Source organism: Talpa europaea (genome assembly GCF_964194135.1).
Source record: "Talpa europaea genome assembly, chromosome: 8".
NCBI classification, from domain to species: domain Eukaryota; kingdom Metazoa; phylum Chordata; class Mammalia; order Eulipotyphla; family Talpidae; genus Talpa; species Talpa europaea.
The window spans coordinates 87,636,678-87,660,187 of NC_140075.1; the positions used below are offsets into that span (position 1 = coordinate 87,636,678).

Consider the following 23,510-nt stretch of genomic DNA (forward strand, 5'->3'; position numbering starts at 1 on the left):
GGTCAAGATCACAACTGGATTTAAACTCTGGTTTAAACTCAGCTATGTCCATTTCCAGAACCAGAGTTATTTTCCATCAATCCACACTGATCATCAATGTGAGCAGGGTGGGCTGCGAGGCTTCATAAAAGAGAATGAGTTTGAACTCAACTGTTTCTGTTTTTCCTTCCTGGCCTCCTTTAGCTTTCACTTCCTAACTGTAGAGTATTGTAGCTGAGGATTATTTGCTACAGAATGTGACAGCTAACCTGTTATCACACAGACCTGCTTCTTGTCTGGTAAGTGCAGTGTCATATGGCCTGGACAGGAGTCGTGCCACACTGTTAACAGACAAGATTTCCTGTGTCAATCATGACAGTAGGTTGGCTGTCAGTTTCCTAGGGATTGAAGGTTTGCCCTTCAGCCTGGAAACAGCACAGCAAATATGTGGAGTTGGGGGTTGTAGGGTAAGGAAAAATGTCAGACTTTTCTGCCCTCCCGCCATCAGGATAGATGATGGATCCTTGTGGTCCTGAATGTATGCCTGATGGCGGGCGCCTGAAGTAGGGTGTGGGCATAGGTAGATGAGATCCACCTGGGCCAAGACTGTGCTTTTTTTAAGGGCGGCATCACCGGGACGCCAGCAAAAGCCAAGAAGCCGAAAGAGAAGAAAAGAAACAGAAGCAGAGAACGCCAGAGAGCCCAGAGAGAGTACGGATTTGCTGGGGACTGGGAGGACTGCCAGCCTTCTGGCCCCCTAGCACCCCTGCCTGCCGTGTACCTGGTAATCCCAATAAAAGCCTGCAAAACCACTGAGGACTCTGACTCCTCCTTTACCCGGTCTGCTGGATCAGAAAACCTGCACTGTGTCCTGTCCAGCCCTCTACAGGGGTTCTCTACATAGTGGTGGGGCCTAAAGGAAATTTATATCTCAACCTTGGCTCTTCTATGTGGAAACAGGAATGGGAAGGAGAAAATAAGTTACCCTCTGTGTAGGAAACAGCCAAGAGCTGAAATGCCAGAAAACCTGGCAGGGTGCCTGAAAAAACTTGCTCCAGTGTTTTGGGTATAGAATATTGAAAACCTTCTCAGACAGAGCATGGAATGGATGAGGGCCTGGGAACCCCAAGAGCTTGTGAGCTAACGTAAGACCAGGGAAAAATATGTACCTTGTGGCCTAACTCGATTTATATTTCTTTCACTTTATTTATTTTATGTTTCCTTAGGTTTGAGCCAAGTGCTTTTTATTTTATTTCTACTAATTTTAGCTGAAACAAGTGAATGGGTTTCATCTGCACTTCAGTTAGGGGTTTTAATGGGATACAGGTCTTGACAGAGCAAGCAAGCATATACCCTGAGAAACCCAGAGTGAGACCCTCCGCCCACCTGGAGACCCCCTCTCAGCTAAAACCTGGAAGAGTCTTCGTTGGTTTTTTGTTTTTTAAGAATTTCCAGAGAGTCTTATGTCTGCATATATATTGAACAGAAGAGAGGATGTAAAATGGCTAAAGAAGAAAAGGCACTGGTGAATGTAAGCACAAGCAGTGTACATCTTCCAGGCTAGATTCAATGTTTCCAAGTGTGAAAAATTTTTAGATCTTGTGAGGTCATCCAAACTGATGCATTATGTCTTTCTTCAAATCTTTTCCATTGGGAATATGTAAGCATTTAAATGTTAAGAGGTAATCTGATGCCAAAACAACTTTGGTGTTCTGAATAAATCCTGAGAAAATGCAGTTGATAATATTCTTAGTTTATATCTTGTTAAGGTTTGTAACTGTAGTCCAATGCAATAGAATTCTCAAGTTTATACAAGTGAAAGGGGAGTTATATCCACCCTCTTACTGACAAATATGCCTTTATAAAATGCCTTAATTTTCTGGAAACATTTAAATGCCATAGAAATCTCATTCTGTGATTGCAACCTACATCTTCACTTCAACAATTGCAAAAAATCCACCAGACATGGAAATCCTTGGTTGGACAACTCTTCTCAGGATTTTCAACCCTGGAGTATATGTCCAGACGAATCATTCAAAACCAATTATTTTGCCAGGGATTTTGAGCATTCTCCTCTAGAGAGACACGGTTGCCACTTCCTATAAATCAAGGCTCCATTAGCCAGAGGCTGAGTACCTGGTTACATGGAAAAGCTATCACTTCTGCCATTAAAAACTTCCACTAGTCTTAAGAAACAACTCATCTAGCCAATATTGCTAAATCAGAAAAAACTGCTTGATTACTTGTCTATAAAATAAATGACATAGTGTGATATGTATGATAACTTGGCCACCCTTTAGAATATTTTTCATATTTTTGGATTTGTAACCACTTACTTTTTAATAAATACCAAGAGAACAATGAATGTACCTATGTATGCAAATCTATACACACCAATACAGACACATATAAGACTCACAAGTGTAAATATCAGTTGTTTGCTTCTCTTGGTGGGGCAAAGCTCTCTCTCCTAACTCTCAAAGACTTTTTCTGTACTTTTTGTGATACTTTTTTTATGTATCTGTCTTGCCTGTTGCACTAATATTTATGCTCCCTAAAGAGCCAGGCCTACTCCTATTTCTTCTTCGTATTTTCTGAATCACTAAATGCTTATTAAATGCACAAATGAATGAATAAAACTTCTGAATATGTAGAGTGATAAATCCTTTTGTCACCATGAGGCATTATGTAAAAAGTCTAAGAGTAAATAGTCTAAGCCATGCTAACTTCCTGGTGCTAGGCAATAGAGGGACACACCCCATACACACACAAAGATGGAAAGAATCAACTTGTAATTATTCCAGTAAATGAATTCTCAATGATAGGACAGAAATTCTACCTTCTACGATAAGATAGAATAAGAAAGCATACCAGAAAACTTTGATCTTTCTTAACAGCAGAATTTGTAAGTAAAGCTTTATGGAAATAGATCATAATATTGAATTTAAATATTTCTGAAACATCACTGGCTATGTGAGCATTACTGGCAAACATGTGATGACCATTTTAAGTGCTGACTTACTATCCTATTCTATAGAGCGTATAGGTACTTAGAAATCTATCATAAATGCCTAAGAAAATATGATGATTTGAGGATGAGACAAAGTGACTTGCCAAAAGAGGCAGTTGATGACTGAAATCATTAGTAATTCTGTTTCATAATCTGTCACATAATATGCTTGAAAATGCTGCAAAGATAAGAATGAACAAAAAATTCCTTCCCTATCATATTTGGTGATAATATTAGACGTTTCATGGGTTCATGTTGATAGAGCTATGAATGCATTATTTTTATTAAATTCCCATTTTTTGGCCAGAACAGGCATCTTTGGAGGAAGAGAGTATCTAATTCATCACTGAAATCAAACAAAGGGCATATTTCATCAAATATTCTTTCCCACATCTTCCCCACATATATATCACTTAAGTGGCTGTGACATTGAAGCAAAATTAAATCCAAAGCATTTACAAAAGCAAAGGTCAAAACTTGTTCCTATTCTTAACATAATTAGCATGAACATTTCTAACCTCATATTATAGTCTCTCAGGTAGCGGTGATCTTCTTTATTGTACATATCACACAGACTGAGTTTCATAAATATAGGCTTGAGATGAGATTTTGAATGTTCTTTCTCATTCACTCATTCAAGCTTCCCTCTGAGTTGAAAAATTACATGAAAAATGATAAAATACTCTCTGAAAGAAATGCATACTGGAAGGACCAAAAAATTGATTTTGTGAATTAAAGTGCAGGTGAAGAACAAAACACTTCTTTCATAAAAGTTACATGAGCTCTGAATATTCTCAGTGGGACTACTGAAGAAGAATATCTCTGACACATATCCATAATGCCACTTTAAGAATGTATTTCCCAATTCACTTTTGATTGACCAAAAGTAAAAGACAAGGCACCTTGACTTCAGTATCAATGATACCAAAAATACAAGCCATCTAAATGAAGGCATACTTTTCAAACATGACTTTCTCATGAAATTCCTCTATTATCAGTACAGAAACTCCTAGGACAGAGACAGAATAAAACTTCCAAATAAGAAGGGAAAGATAACACCACTATCTCCTCAGCAGAGGAAATTAAAAGGTGCAGTAAATATATCAAAACTATTCTCAAAGGACTATGGAAAATACCCATGAAATTAAATACACATATGTTTTGTTCTGCTCAAACACAGATATGTTCACATACAAACACTTATATACAGAGGCACATATACATTCACACACACAGAGATATGCACCTCTCAAAAAGGCAAGAAAATGGATGTTACTAAAATAGATAAAGCAACAAATGACAGAATAATGACAGCTTTCTGCCCCATGTGTGCTGCCTGACTGGGAGAAGACATCAAAAGCACAATCTTTTAAAAACTAAATATAAGGACAGCCAAAATGATCTGGGAAAAAAACATTAGAAAAAAAGTTAAGTGAAATGATATATTTGGTCTCATTTTTTAAAATCAAACTATTTTAAACACAACTTGTCTGTTGGACACAAACAGGTAAAAATCTCTTTATATGTATTTTTTAAAGGTAATATGTTATATATTTTTAAACATCAACATTTTAGTAAGCTAATTATTTTGAGTTTGTTCAATAAAGCCTCTAACAAATGGGCCTTTTGAAACAGATAAGGAAATATGAATTTTCTAGGATAATGGCACTAGATTATATAGCCCAACACTCAGTCTGTTATGCCAACAGAAAGACATTAAATAGGACAAGTCAAATCAAGAATTCAACTTTTCCAGAACAAGGACACTGGTATTTCTTCTCTTGCAGAAGAACAGTAACAGACCCAGAGTCATTTTGGGAGAGTCCCAGCCAATTCACTGTGCCCCATGTCTGTCTGGTCAGCGCCATGGTGAGCACCATGTGGCTTCCCATTTCCCCCTCCCTGCAAGACCAGACACTGACTTCCAAACACTAAGGGAGGAAGCACTGGGCATGTGAGAAAGGATTAATCACAAGATCTGGGAACTCTCTGTTTTGTGTTCTCATCCCCCACCTGTTCTTGGAAACCTTATACCTTGCACAGTAAGACTGACAAAAATTGTTTTCTGAATATTGAGCTGTTAACCTTCAACTCTACAGAATTATTATTACAATTTTACAGCATAGATGAATTTCCATCTTCTGTGGGAATATACAAGTTTGATTTATTTAAAATAAGTAGACATCTTCAGTTGGGTTTCTAAACTGCAGAAAGGAGAAATTCTTTAAGAAATTTTGAAAGTCTCATTCCACTGGCTATATTAGTATTAAAATATTTTAAAGACAGTTAACCCAAATTTTAAGATTCCAAGTATGTTTTCATAAGTATTTAGAAATTTTAAGTTACAATTTTGGAACAGAGAAAGATTTCCCTGCTCCCAAATGGCAACTTAAAAATATACATACAATGTAATGTATAATTTGCCATTTTCCTAGCTTGAAAAAAAGCAAAACACTTTTGTGATGTTTACATTTCAAAGATACTGAATACAGCCCTAGTAGAGTTATGCCTGAGATAAGTATAACACATTCTTTTTTATCATCCTGGAAACATTTATTCCCTAAAAAAGAGTGAGCAAGAAGTCAAATGTATCCAACAAGGTGACAGATAAGCCATTATCCCTTCAAAAATCACACTGTGTATTACCGAAATATGCACAAGGTGGATTTTTTTCTAGAAGGAGGATTTTTTTCAGTGACTGAGAAATGTAAAATACACCAAAACTTCTCCCACTCTACCAATGCACATCTTTCAGCTGAGTGTTCCAGAAATAGAGCATGTCTGTTGCATATTTTACATATGCATACTAGATAAAAAAGATAGAAAGATAATGTTTATGTAAAAGAACACAGTAAACTCCTTAGAAGTAGAACCCTGTGCTGTGTTTAATTCTGTCCCCCAAAAAAGATACATTTGTATCCTAATCCATAGTACTTGTGAATGTGACCTTATTTAGAAACAGTCTTGGTAAATGCAACCAAATTAAGATAAAAGTATTAGGCCCTAGGCCAATGGCTGGTGTCTGCAGAAGATGAAAGAAATTTGGGCACAGAGACAGAAGCCCCAGTAAAGGTGGAGGCAGAGATTGGAGTGCTGCAGCCACAAGCCAAGGAATGTTTGAGGTCATCAGAAGGTGGAGGGACAAGGGACGACCCTCCTCTAGAGGCAAAAGGAGCATGGTCCTGTCTACATCTTGGGTTGATCTGCAAAAGAATAACTGCAAGGGAAAAAATTACCACTCAGTTTGTGGTACTTTCTTGTGGCAACACTGGAAAATTAACACATGCCCCCTTAGTCATTATGTCACAGAAATGTAAAGGAGGATAAACAGGGCACCCCATAGATGCTATTTTCAGGTTGATCTGGGCCATTAGTTATCCCTTAATGGAAAGATATCCAGAAATTTCCACAGAGGTTCTCTCTCCTCAGGATTCTGGTCTCTAATAAGAACAAGTATTACCCATTTCCCACCGGGAAAAATGATCACTACAAGAAGTGTTCCCAAATGCAAAGAAAGATACTAAAATAACTAAAAGGAGTAATAATGCAATTTTATAAACACATGTTTAACTCAAGAACTGTATGTCATTTGTCACACGTCACTAAGATTAAAATTCAAAAGGTACACAGACAACTTGACGTACCATAACCCATAGCCCTAAATAAAAATAAATTATCTTCCTTTGGGTATAATCCTAAAGTAAAATTAAAATACCTTACCCAAAGTCTCAAACTGCATTTATACCCCTGGGCAAGGTGGAGCATGATACAGCCAGGAATCTAGCAGGTTTATCTGTTTAAATCAGTGTGTAGTTGTTTCAGCTTTCAGAGAACTAGAGGCACCAGGATAATTCTAATTGTGATCTTAATAACATACTAATTAAACATAAAGTTTATTCCCTGGTATTTGGGAGAAAAGGTGTCTTCAAATCTTGTCTTAAGCCCAACAGCTAGCAGAAAAAAAAATATTTTTTAATTAAAAATGTCTTTCATCAGCCTTGTCAAGGATCATAATTTAGTTCCAAAACTGACAAAATATATTCTCAAAAGTAGCTAGAATTGAATTGTGTAGAAGAAAAGACTTGAAACTCCAGGCCATCTTAGGCAAGTAAGGAAAATTCTCACATATTTCAATACAACTGCCACCATCTACTAAATTTAGAAAATTATTGCAGTTTCACAAGTATAGATTATTCCCAAATATAATTTTTTTCTCTGATTTAATGAGCCCTGCTGGGTAAAGCTGTCATCTTAAACTCAGGTTAATTTGAGGAAACCTGCTTTTTCCAGATGGCATCAAGGAGAGCACACAGCTAATATGAAATACAAAAGTCAAAGTCATCCAGTTTTTATCTGAATGTGGAGTAAAGAGCTGTTAGCCTCTGAGCTCACTTCAATCCATTTCTTAAACCACATTTCTTCTGTGGGATTCTCCACACTACTCCTACAATGTCATACTTCTCTGTCAGAATACTACTAGTTGCCCTGGAAATCTGCAATACTGCAAACCTGGCTAAACTGTTTTAGAGCAGATAAAATATGAAATAACAGCACATCCTATATCTATACTACATGAAACACCTGGTTAATGTAATGCCCCAAAGCTCACCTGTCTTCCAAATTACTTCAAGAAACTTCACTACAAATCTCCGGACAACTCCCACCTCCATACAGGAGTTAGTCACCTGCTAAACTGCTGAATATTAAATGACATTTTGCCCTATTTCCAGTCTTCTTGCTTGTGGATGTGTAGTTGTCTCACACTTCTTTTTCATGTTCAAAGTCGATGTCTTGGAAAGTATAATTGGGCATGAGTTTCTCAGTCTTAATAGATTAGGAGACTGCCTCTCTCCAAATTGTGGAACATTCTAACCCAGGGATGGTACTAAAGGGGAATTAGTAAACATTACCAACCAGAGTGGTGTTATGAAAACACAATGCATGTTAAAACTTCCATCCAAGAAAACAGGGTGAGGAAAATCAAGTTTTCCATTTAAGCCAATATTTTCAACCCATTCTGCACACTGAAATCATCAAAGCACTCTAAAAATGTTGACGGCAGCTCCCACCCCACACCAACTGTGAATTGCTGGAAGGACTTGGGCATTAGGGTTTTTTAAAAGCTTCCCAAGGTGATTCTAATGTTCAACTGTAGTGGAGAACCTCTGATGGAGACCAGGGGTCAGCAAGCTTTTTTGGCTAAGGGCCAGATCGTAAATGTTTTAGGGTTTGTGGGCAGTTAGTCTGTCACATCCACTCAACTCTGCTGCTGTGGCACAGAAACAGCCACAAATAATATATCAATGCGCAAGTGTGGATGTGTCCAATACAGCGTTACTGAGGAACACTGAAATTTGAATAGTATGTAACTTCTACATGTCACCAAATGCGGTTCTTGTGATTTTATTTTTTTTTCAAGCATTTAAAAATGCAAAGACATTCTTGTAACAGATTGCAGGTCACACAAATCAAATGGGAAGCCAATTGGTCTGGGTCATAGTTGACTGATTCCTGGTCTACAGTGCAGATTGAATACACTTCTCCTGAATCTTTGCTCAAATACATTTGCTCAGTGACCCAATTAGTCCTAGAATAGATCCCCTTTATAGCGTGGATACCTTCAGATTCGAGTTGGTCCAGACTATATGAGGCAGCTGTATTAACACGGCTTACGGACGGAACATCAGTTCTTCCCTCAGAGGATGCCCATTGGGAAATGCTGAGTGCCTCCTCTGTGATTCCAGGGGGCGTCATGGGAGGGCCTACGATTGGTGTGAAGAACTCCTCACTTGGCCTTGTGACTGTGTCCATTGGGTCTGCCAAACACAAGAAACAGAGCTTGACTCCAAAATGATCATTATGATAAATGTGCACCTGTGCTTTTACTTTTTAAGCAGAAATGATTAATGAACCAATATCATAGATACGTTAAGCATGGCACTTATATCAGCCTCCTTCCCTACTCAAGACAAATTCTTTATCTTCCAGAAAAACACATTTCTCAAGTCAGAAATCTGTCTTTTAATACTTAATTTTCTATTTAGTCTACAATGTTCTGGCTTTTGCAGGATTTTATATAATTTTTACCAAAAGTAGAAATTTTTTTTAGTTTATTAAAATATATTCCAAAGACTACTTTTATTATTACTTAAGTCAATGAGTAAGGGCCTAGAATAAATGTTTGGAATATATTGCTCATTTTCAAAACAGCCAAATAAAGCCTGAGGTCTTCCCAAATGTAAAAACTCTAGAATAGAGTGTTTTGGAAGCCTGATTGATCATACAATTTTCTGAAGGTAATTTTTTAAATGCTGATTTTCATGCTTTCCAAATATCTCACCATACTGCATCAGAACCTCTCGGAGGTAAAGACTGAGAAACTATTTTTAAATGCTCCCAGGTCTGTTGCTGTGATAAATAAAATTTGGTGCAACCCCTTTGGAAAACTATAAGGCATTGCCTCCTAAAGTCAAACACTCATATACCCTAAGGCCTAGCAATCCCATTCCTACGCACATACCTAAGAGAAACCCCGACAATGGAGAACATGTCAAAGAATATTCATGACAGTAATCATCATAACAGCCAAACCTGGCAATGCCCCAAATGCAAATCATTAGGAGTGACTGCATGAATAAACGATGATATACTTTCATAATGGAATATTATAAGCAGTCCAAACAAAATAATCACAATAAATCTTAGCCATAGAATATTAAGTAAAAAAAGTCCTAAAAAGGCCATCTATAGTATGATACTGTTTTTATAAAGTCAAAAACAACTAAAAATTTTAAATGTATACTTTTTTTAATATTTTATTTTATATAATTCTTACTTTTTTTTATTTTTGTACAATGTATGCATTTTTCATTTTGGTTATATTTCCCATACAGTTGCACCCCCCCCCTTATTTTGACCCTAATTCTTCCTCTTCCTGCTCCCTCCCCCTGTAGTATGTCTCTGGTTTATAGTTGCTTGTTGATTTTGATTTTTACTTTGATATAATTAGTCTTTTTCCTGGTCCCTTATTTAGGTTTTCTAAATTCCTGCTATGAGTGAAACCATCTAGGATTTTTTCTTTTTCTTTCTGACTTATTTCACTGAGCATGAGCCCTTCCAACTCCATGCATGTTGCTGCAAATTGCATGAGTTTATCTTTTTTGATTGCTGAGTAATATTCCATTGTGTATATGTACCACATCTTCTTGATCCAGTCATCGATTTTTGGGCATTTGGGTTGTTTCCATAGCTTAGCTCTTGTAAATAGTGCTGCTATAAACATAGGGGTGCAAGTGCCCTTTGGAATTAATGTTTCTGTGTCATTTAAATGTATACTTTTAAAAGAAAATATAGATGCATTAAAACTTAAAGAAAAGGAAGTCAAGGAAATTATGGCTACAAGATTCATAATGACAATAACATTCAGAGAGAGAAGGGGATGAGATGGGAAGAATTGTTGGGTTAGTTAGGTTACTGATAAAGCTCTTCTTTAGGGGAGAGGGAGACAATCTTGCTGGCAAGATTGTGGAGAAAAGGCAACCCCAGTACACTCTTAGTGGTAATGTAAATTGATACAACCACTATGGAAGTGCCTCAAAAAATTAAAAATAGGGGCCTCCCCGGTGGCGCAGAGGTTGAGCGCTGGGTTGCGAAGCTGCCCACGGCCTCTGCGGTGCGGGTTCGATCCCCGGCTGCTCCCCGGCCACCGGAGGAGGGTCCCACATGGTGCACAGACCTCTCCTGCCGCCCGCTGCTCCCCTCAGCAGTGTGCTTCGGTCCTTCTGCCTGCTCTGCTCCCCACTCTGGCTCTGGTGAATTCTCTCACCCTCCCGCGCTTCTGACTGTACCCAGTGCATGTATAAACAAAACAAACAAACAAATAAAATAAATAAATAAAACATGCCTCTATAAAAAAAAAATTTAAAAAAAATTATAAAAAAAAAATTAAAAATGGAACTACCATACGATCCAGCAATGCCACATGTGGGTTTCTATCCCAAGGAAAAGAAAACAGAATCTCAGAGATATGTGTATCCCCAAGTTTACTGCAGCATTATTCACTATAGCCAAGCCAGAGAAACAACGTAGGTACCCATCAATGGAAGGATAATGAAGATGTGGTATAAAAATATAATGGAATCTGAGTCAGCCATGAGAAAATAGGAAGTACTGCTGTTTGTGACAACATGGGTGGACCTTGAGGGCTTTATCCTAAGTGAGATAAGTCAAACAGAGAAAGACAAAGATTGTATGTCTCACTTATATGTAGAATTTTAAAAAGCCAAACTCAGAGAAACTGAAAACAGAATGGTGTCTACCAGGGGCTATGGGGAGGGAGAGAGGAGGGGCAAGATGATGGAAATGGAGATGTATTGGTCAAAGGATAAAAGCTGAGAATCTAAACTATACCATGGTGATTATAGCTAATAATAAAATATTATATATTTGAAATTTGTTAGGAGACTAGAACTTAAAATTTCTCACCACATGGGAATGCAAACTGGTCCAACCTCTATGGAGAGATGAGTGGAAAACCCTCAAACTACTAAAAATGGAGCTACTGTATGACCCAGCAAGTCTACTCCTAGGAATCTACCCAAAGGACACAAAAATATTAATCCCAAAGGAAAACTGCACTCCTATGTTTACTCCAGCACTATTTACAATAGCTAAGATATGGAAACAATCTAAATGCCCCAAAACAGATGACTGGATCAAGAAGATGTGGTACATATGCACAATGGAATATTACTCAGCAATCAAAACAGATAAACACATACAGTTTGCAGCAACATGGATGGAGCTGGAAGGCATTATGCTCAGTGAAATAAATCAGAGGGAAAAAGAAAAATATCTATAGTTTTACTTATAGGAGGAACATAGGGAAACGAAACAAAGGGCTAGGGGAATAAAAGACAAAACTAGCACGCAAACTATAAATCGGAGACATTTTGCAAGGGAGGGAGAGGGAGAGGGGTCAAAAGAGGGGGAAGAAGGGAAGAGCATAAGGGTTGATGCTCATGGGTGATTGGTGGTGGGTATTTTATGGGGACTACACCTAAGAGGAGAGATCAAACATTGTGCAAAAATGAACAACGATGGAGGGCCTCCCCGGTGGCGCAGCGGATGAGCGCTGGGTTGCAAAGCTGCCCGCAGCCTCTGCAGCGCCAGTTCGATCCCTGGCTGCCGGGCAAGGGTCCCACATGGCGCGCAGACCTCTCCTACCGCCCGCTGCTCCCCTCAGCAGTGTACTTCATCGGTTTGCCTGTTCTGTTCCCCCCTCTGGCTCTGGTGAATTCTCTCACCCTCCCACGCTTCTGACTGTACCCAGTGCTTGTATAAATAAATAAATAAATCTTTAAAAAAAAAAAAAGAACAACGATGTAAAACAAATATGCATACACACATGCACACATATAAAGTTCTCACCACAAAAAAGAAACAGCAATTATGTGATCTGATGGAGGTATTAGCTAATGCTATAGTGGTAACCATTTGTATTAAACAAATGTATCCAATCACCACACTGTACAGCTTAAACTCACATAATGCTATATGTGAGTCATAACTCAATAAAGTTGGAATAAATACAACATCGAAGGACCTCCTATATAAAAAGCACTTTGTGTACATTATTTTAAACACTTAAAATATGCTATAAGACAGGTAGGCATTAGTTAAAGATAAATAAACCTCTAGGTTTAGCCTTACCTGAGCCCTCAATACCAGCGAGGGCCAAAGCTGGGATTCAAACCCAGTCCTGAATCTTTTTACATTCCCCTTCACCCCTCCGCCCTTCACAACCACAGTTGCCAAACTAGGAGAGTTCTGAGGATGTCTGGCCTTCAAGGACCCCAGAGAAGAACTATCAGGAGATTTTATTGTACTTGGGAGCCAATTCCTCATCCTTTAGACTGCACCCAAGTCTCTGCAAAGGACAGTTCACTTACCTTTCCAGACTACGCCGTGAGTGTGCATGCGCGCACTGGTGACAGGGCTGTAGGCCTCATTCACCCTGTTTCTTATCAACTCATAGAAACCATCCACCCCCAAACACTGAGGCCAATGACCTCCCTTCCAGACCTTCTACAGCAGGAGTAACTTGGAAAGAAAGAGGCACGGCTGTAGTAGAAATTGCAGTGGCCAGAGGCTCCCTTTGTCTCGACAGCTGCATAACACCAGGAACATAAGATGTGGCAGAGGGGGGCTCCTTTCCTTCCTCAGTGTCGCCATTTTCTTCGGTAACCCCAAGGGTAGAAACCTGCTGCTCTTCTGTCACAGCTGATAAAGTGGCTTCTGCTTCTTGAACAGCTGTTGTCATCTCTTGGGTGATAATGTCTTAAAAGGGAAGGGATGGGGGAATCACATTTTAAAATAAACAAAATCACTATACCTTAAAAAGTTACTATATTATAATAGAGTGGGGGATAGGGTAAGCAGATAGCTACTTCAGGGATTAGGAAGGCAAAGAAATTGCTCAGAAATAAAGTATCAGTAAATATTTTCAGTGTCACTACTTTTCGGGAGCAGTGAATCAATTTAAGACAGATAAGGAAGCTAATACAAACATGTACAATAAGATCCAAAACAAAATAAGAAGATTAATAGCTGAGCCCACTATTAGGTATGTTTGAATGTCAACATAATCAGTTTGTTAAGGAACAAATTATACGGAACTCAGCTATACTCAAAAGTTCTCAGAAGCATTTGTACATATTAATTTTCACATTTGCATTCCTAAAAGGGAAAGGGAAGTAACCATTTTAAATTAATGGAATAAAAACTAAATAACTAAGGTTTACTGAGTTTCTATTATGTACCATACACACACACCACTAAGTGCATGGTAAGCAAGATCTCCTTTTATCCCCTCACATGTATTAATGGGAGGTACATGGAAACCATGTATCACTGTGGTCAAGAATATGACCCCTAGAGCCAGTTTGCCTGGATCTGAATTCTGACCCAGTCACTTACTGACTGTGGGATCTTGAGCAAATTAATATCTGCTCTGGGCCTTGAGTTCCCTCAGATGTGAAATGGAAATAATGATAGTATCTATATCAGAGTTGTTACATAGATTACACTGATGACGTGTAAAACATTTAGTACACTCCTGGTACGTGGTAAGCATGAGGTAAACATCAGTGATTATTACCCTATTTTGAAGAATAATTCAGGTTTAGAGAAGCTAAGGAACCTGCCTTAAGAGTCCTAGTCAGTGTTCTTAACCACTCTGCTGACTATACTCATCAGTGGGTAAGGAAGACAGAGTGACAGTCTAAGAAAGAAGGAAATCCACTATTACTCAAGACAACTTAAAGTGGGCTATGTAGATTTGCTTTTGCTTTTAAGAGAATGAAATAAACCTTTCTAATGGCCCTACTTTCTTTACATTATAGTTCCCTGAAATATGTTATTAAAGACTATTTATGAGTCAGTATTTGCCCCCTTTTTTAGGGGTTTGCTGCAAATACTGAACCACAGCCAAAACTTAATTTCTAATGCCTATTATTTCTCATTTTAAAAATACTAACTCTAGATACATAGCATCTGAGCAAGTCCAGTGAAAAATAACATTTCAGGGACAGCTGATAGTTTTTCAAAAATTTTATCAATAATATCAAGATACTTCTTATAAAAATATTTTCCCTTGGAAACTATTTGCTTTTAAATGGTGTTTATTTTTCAATATAAGTAGTTCCTCTTCTTGGTCCCCATTCATTTTAAACTGCTTTTTCTTTTGAATTGAAGGGATTTTTACATTTGATGGGTTACAGGTCAGTATGACTGAGGGTAAATCTCTTACATGAGCTTTATATTTGCTATTTGTGCTACTATTTAGGTTTTTTCTTTCTTTTGTATTTCTCCAGTAAGCTTGTAAATCTTTTGAGAGCCCAAGTCATTGTGCTTTCGTATCTCCAGCACATAGGTTAATACTTTGCTTGCCAGCAAAAGATTATAATATATAGTTTTATCATTTTAGGCAGTATGTATTCTCCAGATTGCCCTCATTTTTGAAAACATAATGAACACTTTTGAGAACAAATATGTAAAAATAAATGTACAATCTATGGTCACAATTGTATGAAGCATCAAGCAATGGCAAAATGGCATGATACTCTGAATAAGTGACTGTGATAAGAGAAAGGAGAGAACTAGAATAATAATGGGAATTTTATTTAAAAAATTCCAATTTTTTCTACATCTCTCATTTTTCCTACTTCCCACAGAGAAAAAAAGTAATATATTAATTATTATAGGTTGCTTCTGAAACCTCACATTCCAGCGAACAAGCTGAAGAACACATTGAATCAGAGGACTGACCATAACTCAAGATACTCATCTGTTCACTATACCCAAATCACCATGAAATCATCGCATAGCCTGAAGAAAATAATGTCCTATGTCATCCCTGGCCCTAAAGTGATTGGCATATGAGTTGTTAACTTCAGGAAAACCATGGAATATATGAGTTTTTTGGCTATTCTCTAACCATTGTTGTCAATAATTTATTTTCACATTCTTTTTATAACCCCAGAATACAAAAAATTAAAGTAAAAGAAATGACATGACTGTTTCTCTGAAAAACTTTTTGATTAATTTGGAAAAGGCAGACAGTCAAATTGGATAATTCCAGACTGAATGGTTCTCTATCTTCACTTACTCATACACTGAATAGGTACCACGCACTGCGCAATATGCTGGGAATAAAAAGAAATGACTTGCAGGCCAATGGAACCCGATAGAGAGCCCAGAAATAAAGCCACACTTATATGGACAACTAATCTTTGACAAAGGAGCAAAGAATATGAAATGGAACATGGACAGTTTGTTCAATAAATGGTGCTGGGAAAACTGGACCACCACATGCAAAAAAAGGAAACTAGACCACTACGTCTCACCGTGCGCAAAAATCAACTCAAAATGGATAAAAGACCTGGACATAAGACCTGAAACCATAATATATGTAGAAGAAAATATAGGTAAAACACTACAAAGCATATATCTCAGTAACATCTTTAAAGACTTATCACCCAAGGCAAAGAAAGTCAAGGAAAAGATAAACACCTGGGATTACATCAAACTGAAAAGCTTCTGTACAGCAAAAGAGACATTAGCCAAAACAGAGAGACCCTCATGGATTGGGAAAAAAATTTTGCACTCCATACAACTGATAAGGGACTGGTCACAAAGATATACAAAGAACTCACACAACTCAACAAAAACAGTAAACAATCCAGTCAAGAAATGGGCAGAACTTACAAGACATTTCTCCAAAGAGGAAATGCAAATGGCCAACAGGCATATGAAAAAATGTTCAACATCCCTTATCATCAGGGAAATGCAAATCAAAACCACATTGAGACAACACCTTACACCAGTAAGAATGGCACATATTAAAGAAAATAGCCACAATAAATGTTGGCGAGGATGTGGTGAAAAAGGAACTCTCCCACATTGCTGGTGGGAGTGCAAACTGGTCCAACCACTGTGGAAAGCTGTCTGGAGGTTCCTCAGTCTACTAAAAATGGAGCTACCATACGACCTGGCAATTCCACTACTAGGGAGCTACCCAAAGGACACAAAAACAGTGATTCAAAAGGGCACCTGTACCCCTATGTTTATTGCAGCACTATTTACAATAGGTAAAACCTGGAAATAAACCAAATGCCCAAAAGTAAATGACTGGATCAGGATGATGTGGTATATAAACACGATAGAATATTATTCAGCAATCAAAAAGATAAACACATGCCATTCGCAGCAACATGGATGGAGCTAGAAGGAATTATGCTCAGTGAAATAAGCCAGAAGGAAAAAGAAAAATATCAGATGGTTTCACTTATAACAGGAATATAGGGGAACCAAATAAGACATCAGTGTAAAAAACTAATAACAGTACAAAACACAACAAAGCAAAAACAGACAATTATAAATCAGAGACATCCTGCAGGGGAGGAGGAGGGAGAGGGATCAGAGGGAGGGAGGGAGGAGCACAGGGGACTGAGGTTATGGTGCACAGGTGCATTGGTGAAGGAAACTCTTTGGGGACTACACCTGAGGGAGTGGGGGAAGCAAATATTGTTCAAAAATGAACAATGATGTAAAAAAATTTAAAAAGAGAAAATAAAAAAAGAAAATTCCAAAGGCTTTAGGAGCTCTGTGCCAGAAATATGGCAAAAACTAAACACTTATTCTTATGATAAATTCACCCCTCCTCAAACAAAAACCTAATGTTATAGAAATGCTTTAATAGCTTTACAGCAATCTATTCAATTTTCTATTGGCTTTCCAGAAAATTAATAAATAGGTTTTTGTTGTATTTTTTTTTTAACTGTTGCATTCAACTGAAGTGTTGGAAACACCTACGTTAGCTTGTGACAATAATTGAATAGTCTGATTTTCTTTAAAAAAAGGGGGGTGGGGAGCCTCCCTGGTGGCACCAACTGTGAAGCTATCCGCAGCCTCTGCAGTGCTGGTTGGGTCCCAGCCAGCCTTGGAGCAGCCCACATGACGAGCAGACCTCTCCTGTCTCACCCGCTGCTCCCTCAACAGTGTATTTCATCGGTCTGCCTGTTCTGTTCCCTGCTCTGTCTCTGGTGAATCCTCTCACCCTCCCGTGCATCTGGCCTGTACCCCAGCTTTTGTGTAAATAAACTAAATCTTAAAAAAAAAAAAAAAAAAAAGAAATGACCTGTTTGAAGATTGTGGTTAATGGAGGCAATCACAGATGAATAAAGGGCACATTTAAAAATCAAAATAGCAATCAATTAGCAAACCTCTTTGGCTGTATTAATATAAGTAGGAAGTACAGAATCAAGACAGCAGTGATTTACTTGGGCTCACTCCCTCTTATTTCTAGTTGAATTTCTTTTCAGTAAAACAAAATTAAAGAAGTCATTTGGCTATTACTATGCGATAAATATTTTGCTAAAGCTTTTTGGGTGAGAAATATCAGGGCCATAAGTATTTTTTACAATGTGTAAATAAGTTCCTAAATTGTTTATTGTACCATTTAAACATGTAGCTTAATTCACATTTTCCTGTACCTCTATACTTTTCCATAATAAAAGATTTGAAAAATATCAGTCTGTATCAGGGTTTCTCAACCACAGTACTACTGACATTTTGGCTCAATAAATCTTTGTGGTGGGGGCAGAGAGTGTCATCCTTTATCATGAGGGAGGGGGGTGCTGTCCTCTGTATTGTAGGATATTTAGTAGCATCCATCATCTCTATCCACTAAATGTCAGAAGCACTGCTCTGTTATACAACCGACAAAGTCTCCAAACATGGACAAACTGAATACATGTTGGGTGGGGAAGGGGACTGGCTCCCAGCTGACTATCACTGACCTATATGCAGAGGTTATATTTTGATATAATTTCTATATAATATGTTTTACTTGTGTACTTTTGCTTTTCATTAAAACATTGATAATTTGGGGCCTCCCTCTTGGTGCAAGCGGTTAAGCACCACAATATAAAGCAATCCGCAGGCTCTGCAGGACGAGTTTGATCCCTGGTCAGTCAGGGAGCAATCCACATGGGGCAGCAGACCTCTCCTGTCTCACCCGCTGCTCCCCTCAGCAGTGTATTTTAGTCAGTCTGCCTGTTCTGTTCCCCGCTCTGTCTTGGTGAATCCTCTCACCCCCCGCATCTCTGGTCTGTACCCCAACTCTTATATGCATAAATAAATAAATCTTTAAAAAAAATAGATAATTTACTTCTAGATATAAAAACATTTTTAAAAAACCATAAAACTAAATTGAAACATTCCAAATTAAACAAAGCTTATTTTTCTTTCTTATTCATTTTTTTTTTTTTACCTTTAAATGTATTTTCCAATGACTGATAGGCCTCAGACTCATATTCTGAGATGGAAACAGTGGTCTCTAAGAAAAACATGGTATTGCTTTCTTTGGTGGATTCCACGAAGTCTCCCGTATTTTGGAGCAGATTTACAACAGAAACTTTCATGTCTTCCATTGGACTCGTGGGAGCAAAGGAACTTTGATCTGAGAAGGCAGATGCTCTGTCATCCCCATTCACTACAAGCAGGGCTGTCCCTGTGTGTGTTTCCCTTTCAGGCAGCCCCTGGGTCCCCTCTGCAGCCTCTGTCAAAGGCTCACCCCCTTCCATCCTGGTATCAGTTACTTGTGCTGTCTGAGATGTTTCCATTCCCACCTGAGTCTCTGTGTTGTCTCCAAGCTCTGTGGTCTTTATCTGGTTTACACTCTCTAATTTGGTATCATCCCACTCATCACTTAGGACAGAGGCAGCTGGAACAGTTGTGCTGACACTCACTGTGACTTCTGGGGCTCCCAGCAGGCTGTCAGTTTCCGGCTTAACACTCAAGGTGTACTCAGGGGTTGCAAGCCAGAGCTTAGTGGCAGAACCCTGGGTGTTATCAGCTGTCATCTGCAAAGGCATCTCTCTATTTGGCGTGAGGTTTCCAAGCTCAGTGCCAACTGTGGGTTCAGCAACAGGAAAAGAAGTTGTCCTATATTTTGTGTCTACTTCAAATTTCTCAGTCCGTGGCTTGGTGGTTAGCATTTCTTGAGTATTCACATAGGATGAAGGTAAATATCCCAAACTAACTCCTTCCTGACTTTCAGTTGCAAACAATTGAGTATCCACATACTTCAGAAAACCTTGAGCTGCTTCTGTGGTCGCTTCTACAATAGGCTGAATTGTAGAAGGGTTCCTAAAGGGAACCCTACTGAAGGGTTCCTCTTTCTCATCAACATTCAGAGAAACAGTCGCGGTGACAGGGTTGGTTAACGTGGCCTTGGAAAGTCGGTTTCCAGGAGACACTCTCTCTGGCTGGCTGGAACCAAACACTTCTTCCCCTGCTGGCCCAGTAGCAGTGAAAACACCAGGGCTACTAGGCTGCATGAGCCCAGCTTCCATGAGCTGGGTTTCTCTGTTAACAGAAAATACTGTATTTAATGGGACTGCTGAGGGTCCTGTTAATACTAACATTGGATCCTCGGAGACCACCAGTTGGGAAGTATACTCTGAAGTAATGGAATTATTTTCTAGGTCATCAGTGTCCATCCTCTCAGACTGCCCTTCGTCATCATGAACAAGGGCTATCTCCCCTCTTTCCATCCTGGGAAAGGCCAGACATTGTGTGGCAAAGTTGAGAAGTAGGAGGCTGCAGACAGCCAGACACAAGTGCGACACAATTGATCTGCTCATAGTGGAAGAGAACTGTGCGCTTAAGTTGGCAGAGTTGACAATTCCAGTAATTGAGTCCTGCAGGAAAATGAAGCATACCAAACTGTCATCTATTTTGTAATACGCAGCTTGAAATTAGACCATAAGTAAAATAATCTCTTTCATTTCATGCTCAGAGATGGCAAGAGAGGACTGTTCTATTTCTTTGTACCTTTGAGACATGGATAACCCAGTTCATTTTTCCCTGATGAATTCTGCAGCTGATTTAACTTGACTCTCTCTAGAAAAGGTACACACAGTTGAAGTATTAAGTTCATGAGTCCTTAAATACCTACTTGAAATAAACTACCCTTGAAGTCACATTTCAATATTCTCCCCAAATTCCTCTAGTAATCATGCAGTCAAATGACTGCTGAATAGCAACAGTGCAAGAATATAGAAAGATGAGATTACATTTACTTATAATGAAAGGCCATTTGAAGTGTGTTTTAAAACTTATTAAATATCGTCATAAAATAGTGAATACCAGTTACATGCAAGTGTTTTTATTAATTATATAAATATTTTCAATTAATAGGTCTTTCAAATGATTATTCTCTGCAATACTATAAAAAGTACTGGCAAAACTTTCATTTTTCAAAATTTAAGGATTAGAAAAGGCAAAAATGTTCATGTAAAAATAAATATATTTTTAGAAAAAATTAACATTTAATTTAACATGTTTTTAAATTAGCAATCTTTACTGAACATACATTAGTGTAAGATTAAGATGATTTACATACTTTTAAAAACTAATTACACTCTCTCACTACAACTAAAATTATACCAAAACTACTAAGTTTGCCCCAAACTTAAAGGTTTTAGTTCCTCTTATCTATTTTGCTGAGTAGGGTCCTTCTTTTCCTATCATCAGAAATTTCTCAGCTCTTGCAGTCTTTCTACATTAAACCTAGGAATTAAAATTTCAAAATAAAAACCTTATCTTTATAAAGTTATACTTTTTTCCCCATGCCTAATCATTAAATTATCTGGGCTAAGCACCTCATGTGCTGATATAAACTCTGAGAACTTACACTGTACAGGGATTTCTCTCTGAAGGAGCTCAAAACTCCACATGATCACTTTAGTCTTTTTAAGACAGAGAAAAGGTCAAGTTCTTTGGGCATAATCTAGATGGCTAAAGAGAAAAATAAAGCTAGATGTCTCCAGCTAGAAAAATAAAGCTAGATGAGGAAAGAGGAACCCATGGAGCAGAGGATTCTTGCCAACTACTACTTGCCACAAGAATGGATCATCCTGGAAGCAGGCCCCACCAATCCCAGGCAGGTCTTCAGAAGACTACAGTCCCCGCTGACATCTTAGCTGCATCTTCTTGAGAAAACTTCAGTCAGAAGCACCCAGCTATGCTACCCCCCCCACAATTCCTAAAGCACAGAAATGGAATAAGGTAATAAATATCTATTGCCACCAAGTGTTGGGCTAATTTGTTACAAAGTAATCTGGAATCCACAGTACTTTGGGGAAATACAGGAATGGATGCCGGCATGAGCCATAGGGTCATGTGCAGAAAAAGAACAACATATCAGGAATCATAAATTTACAGCATAAGAAATCTAAAAGTCAGAGGTGTCTAGAAAAATATAAGCACCCTTGCATCCTACAAGAACGCTCTGAGAGAGAGAAGGATGCTCCCATATATATGCCGAAGATTTGAAACAATTTTATTTAAATATTGGGGCCTCCACGGTGGCACAGTGGGTTGAGCACAGTGCTGTGAAGCTGTCCGCAGCCTCTGCAGTGCAGGTTTGATTGCCGGCCGCCCAGGGAGATACCCATTCTGCTCCCTGCTCTGTCTCTGGTGAATTCTCTCACCCTCCCGCGCCTCTGGCCTGAACCCCAGTTCTTGTATAAATAAATAAATCTTTTAAAATAATAATAATAAATATTAAATTGCACACAGGCAGCTTGTTTTAAAAGGAGGGAATATGGAAGAGAGATTTGTTTCAAAAAGGGACTAGCGAGTGCCAAGGCATGCCAACATTCAGGACATTCATGATCACAACTTCAGACACACCATAGAGCAGCCCAATTCACAGCCTGGGTTGGCCTGCTGCCTCTATTTTCCTCCCTAAAAGCAAAAACATAGGAGTTATAAAGCTAGTGTTCCCACAGTTGAACGATGAAACTTTATAAAGTTGAAGAACATAAAAGCTACAAAACTCTCTTATTCACTTTTTTTTTTTTTTAAGATTTATTTATTTATACAAGCACTGGGTACAGTCAGAAGCGCGGGAGGGTGAGAGAATTCACCAGAGCCGGAGCAGGGAGCAGAGCAGGCAGAAGGACCGAGGTACACTGCTTAGGGGAGCAGCGGGCGCTGCAGGAGAGGTCTACGCGCCATGTGAGACCCTCGCCCGTGGCCGGGGATCGAACTGGAGCTGCAGAGGCTGCGGGCAGCTTCGCAGCCCAGCGCTCAACCGCTGCGCCACTGGGGAGGCCTTCTGTCGTTCACTTTTGATCTGTTCAGAGAACTGCCCTTTCTTAAACATTTTTTTCCATTCAGTGAAATCTTACTAAAAACCCCAGATGTTGGAGGGTATGGCCTAAAAGCTGAGTCTACATGATTCCATGCTTCTGGATAAAAACCTGAAAAAATACTGACCATCATGACTGGCAACAGTTTGGAGGAACTTGAAGTAAATAGGCAAAAAATGATTCCTGAATAGCTTTATTGTTTTTTAGGACATGCAATGTGATACTGGACAAATGTGTCCTTTTACAAAATAAGGAGTCAATCAAAATAATCTTTGATAGGGGAAGGAAGAGCACAAGGGACTATGGTGAAGGTTCACAGGTGAGCTGGTGGTGAAAATTTTACAGGGAATACGCAATGATGTAAAAGATATAAATAAAAAATAAATAAATTATGAAAAAAAGCAAAATAATCTTTGAAATTCCTTGTACCCACCCTGATTCCATTTTCATACTTTATCTAAGTACATGATGTGAAATAAGAATACAAATGTTTTCATATTCCCACAATTTTGCCATTGAGTAGGCAAGGCACCCAAATGATTGAACATATGCTTCACGTTTTATTTATATGTTTTGGTGTCATGAAAACTGAAAAAAGAATTTTTGAACATGGGGCCTCCCTGGTGGCGCAGTGAGTTGAGCGCCGCGCTGTGAAGCTGTCTGCAGCCTCTGTAGTGAGGGTTCGATCCCTTCCGGCCAGCGAGAATCCCACATGGTACTGCAGACCTCTCCTCTCTTGACCGCTGCTCCCCTCAGCAGTGTATTTCATCAGTCTGCCTTTTCTATTCCCCGCTCTGTCT

At 38.7% G+C, this 23,510-nt stretch overlaps 1 protein-coding gene across 1 annotated transcript in view; it reads right to left on the reverse strand.

Annotated features, from left to right (window-relative positions):
* The window catches only part of ARMH4 (armadillo like helical domain containing 4), a gene marked incomplete at both ends in the record, with an annotated part of 106,524 nt that overhangs the window by 76,680 nt on the left and 6,334 nt on the right, over positions 1 to 23,510 (reverse strand). Inside the window, 3 exons of the mRNA XM_084239555.1 lie at positions 8,608 to 8,805; positions 13,073 to 13,327; positions 18,822 to 20,253. Of these exons, the coding sequence (XP_084095681.1) occupies positions 8,608 to 8,805; positions 13,073 to 13,327; positions 18,822 to 20,253 (1,885 nt within the window). The remainder of the gene's footprint in view (positions 1 to 8,607; positions 8,806 to 13,072; positions 13,328 to 18,821; positions 20,254 to 23,510) is intronic.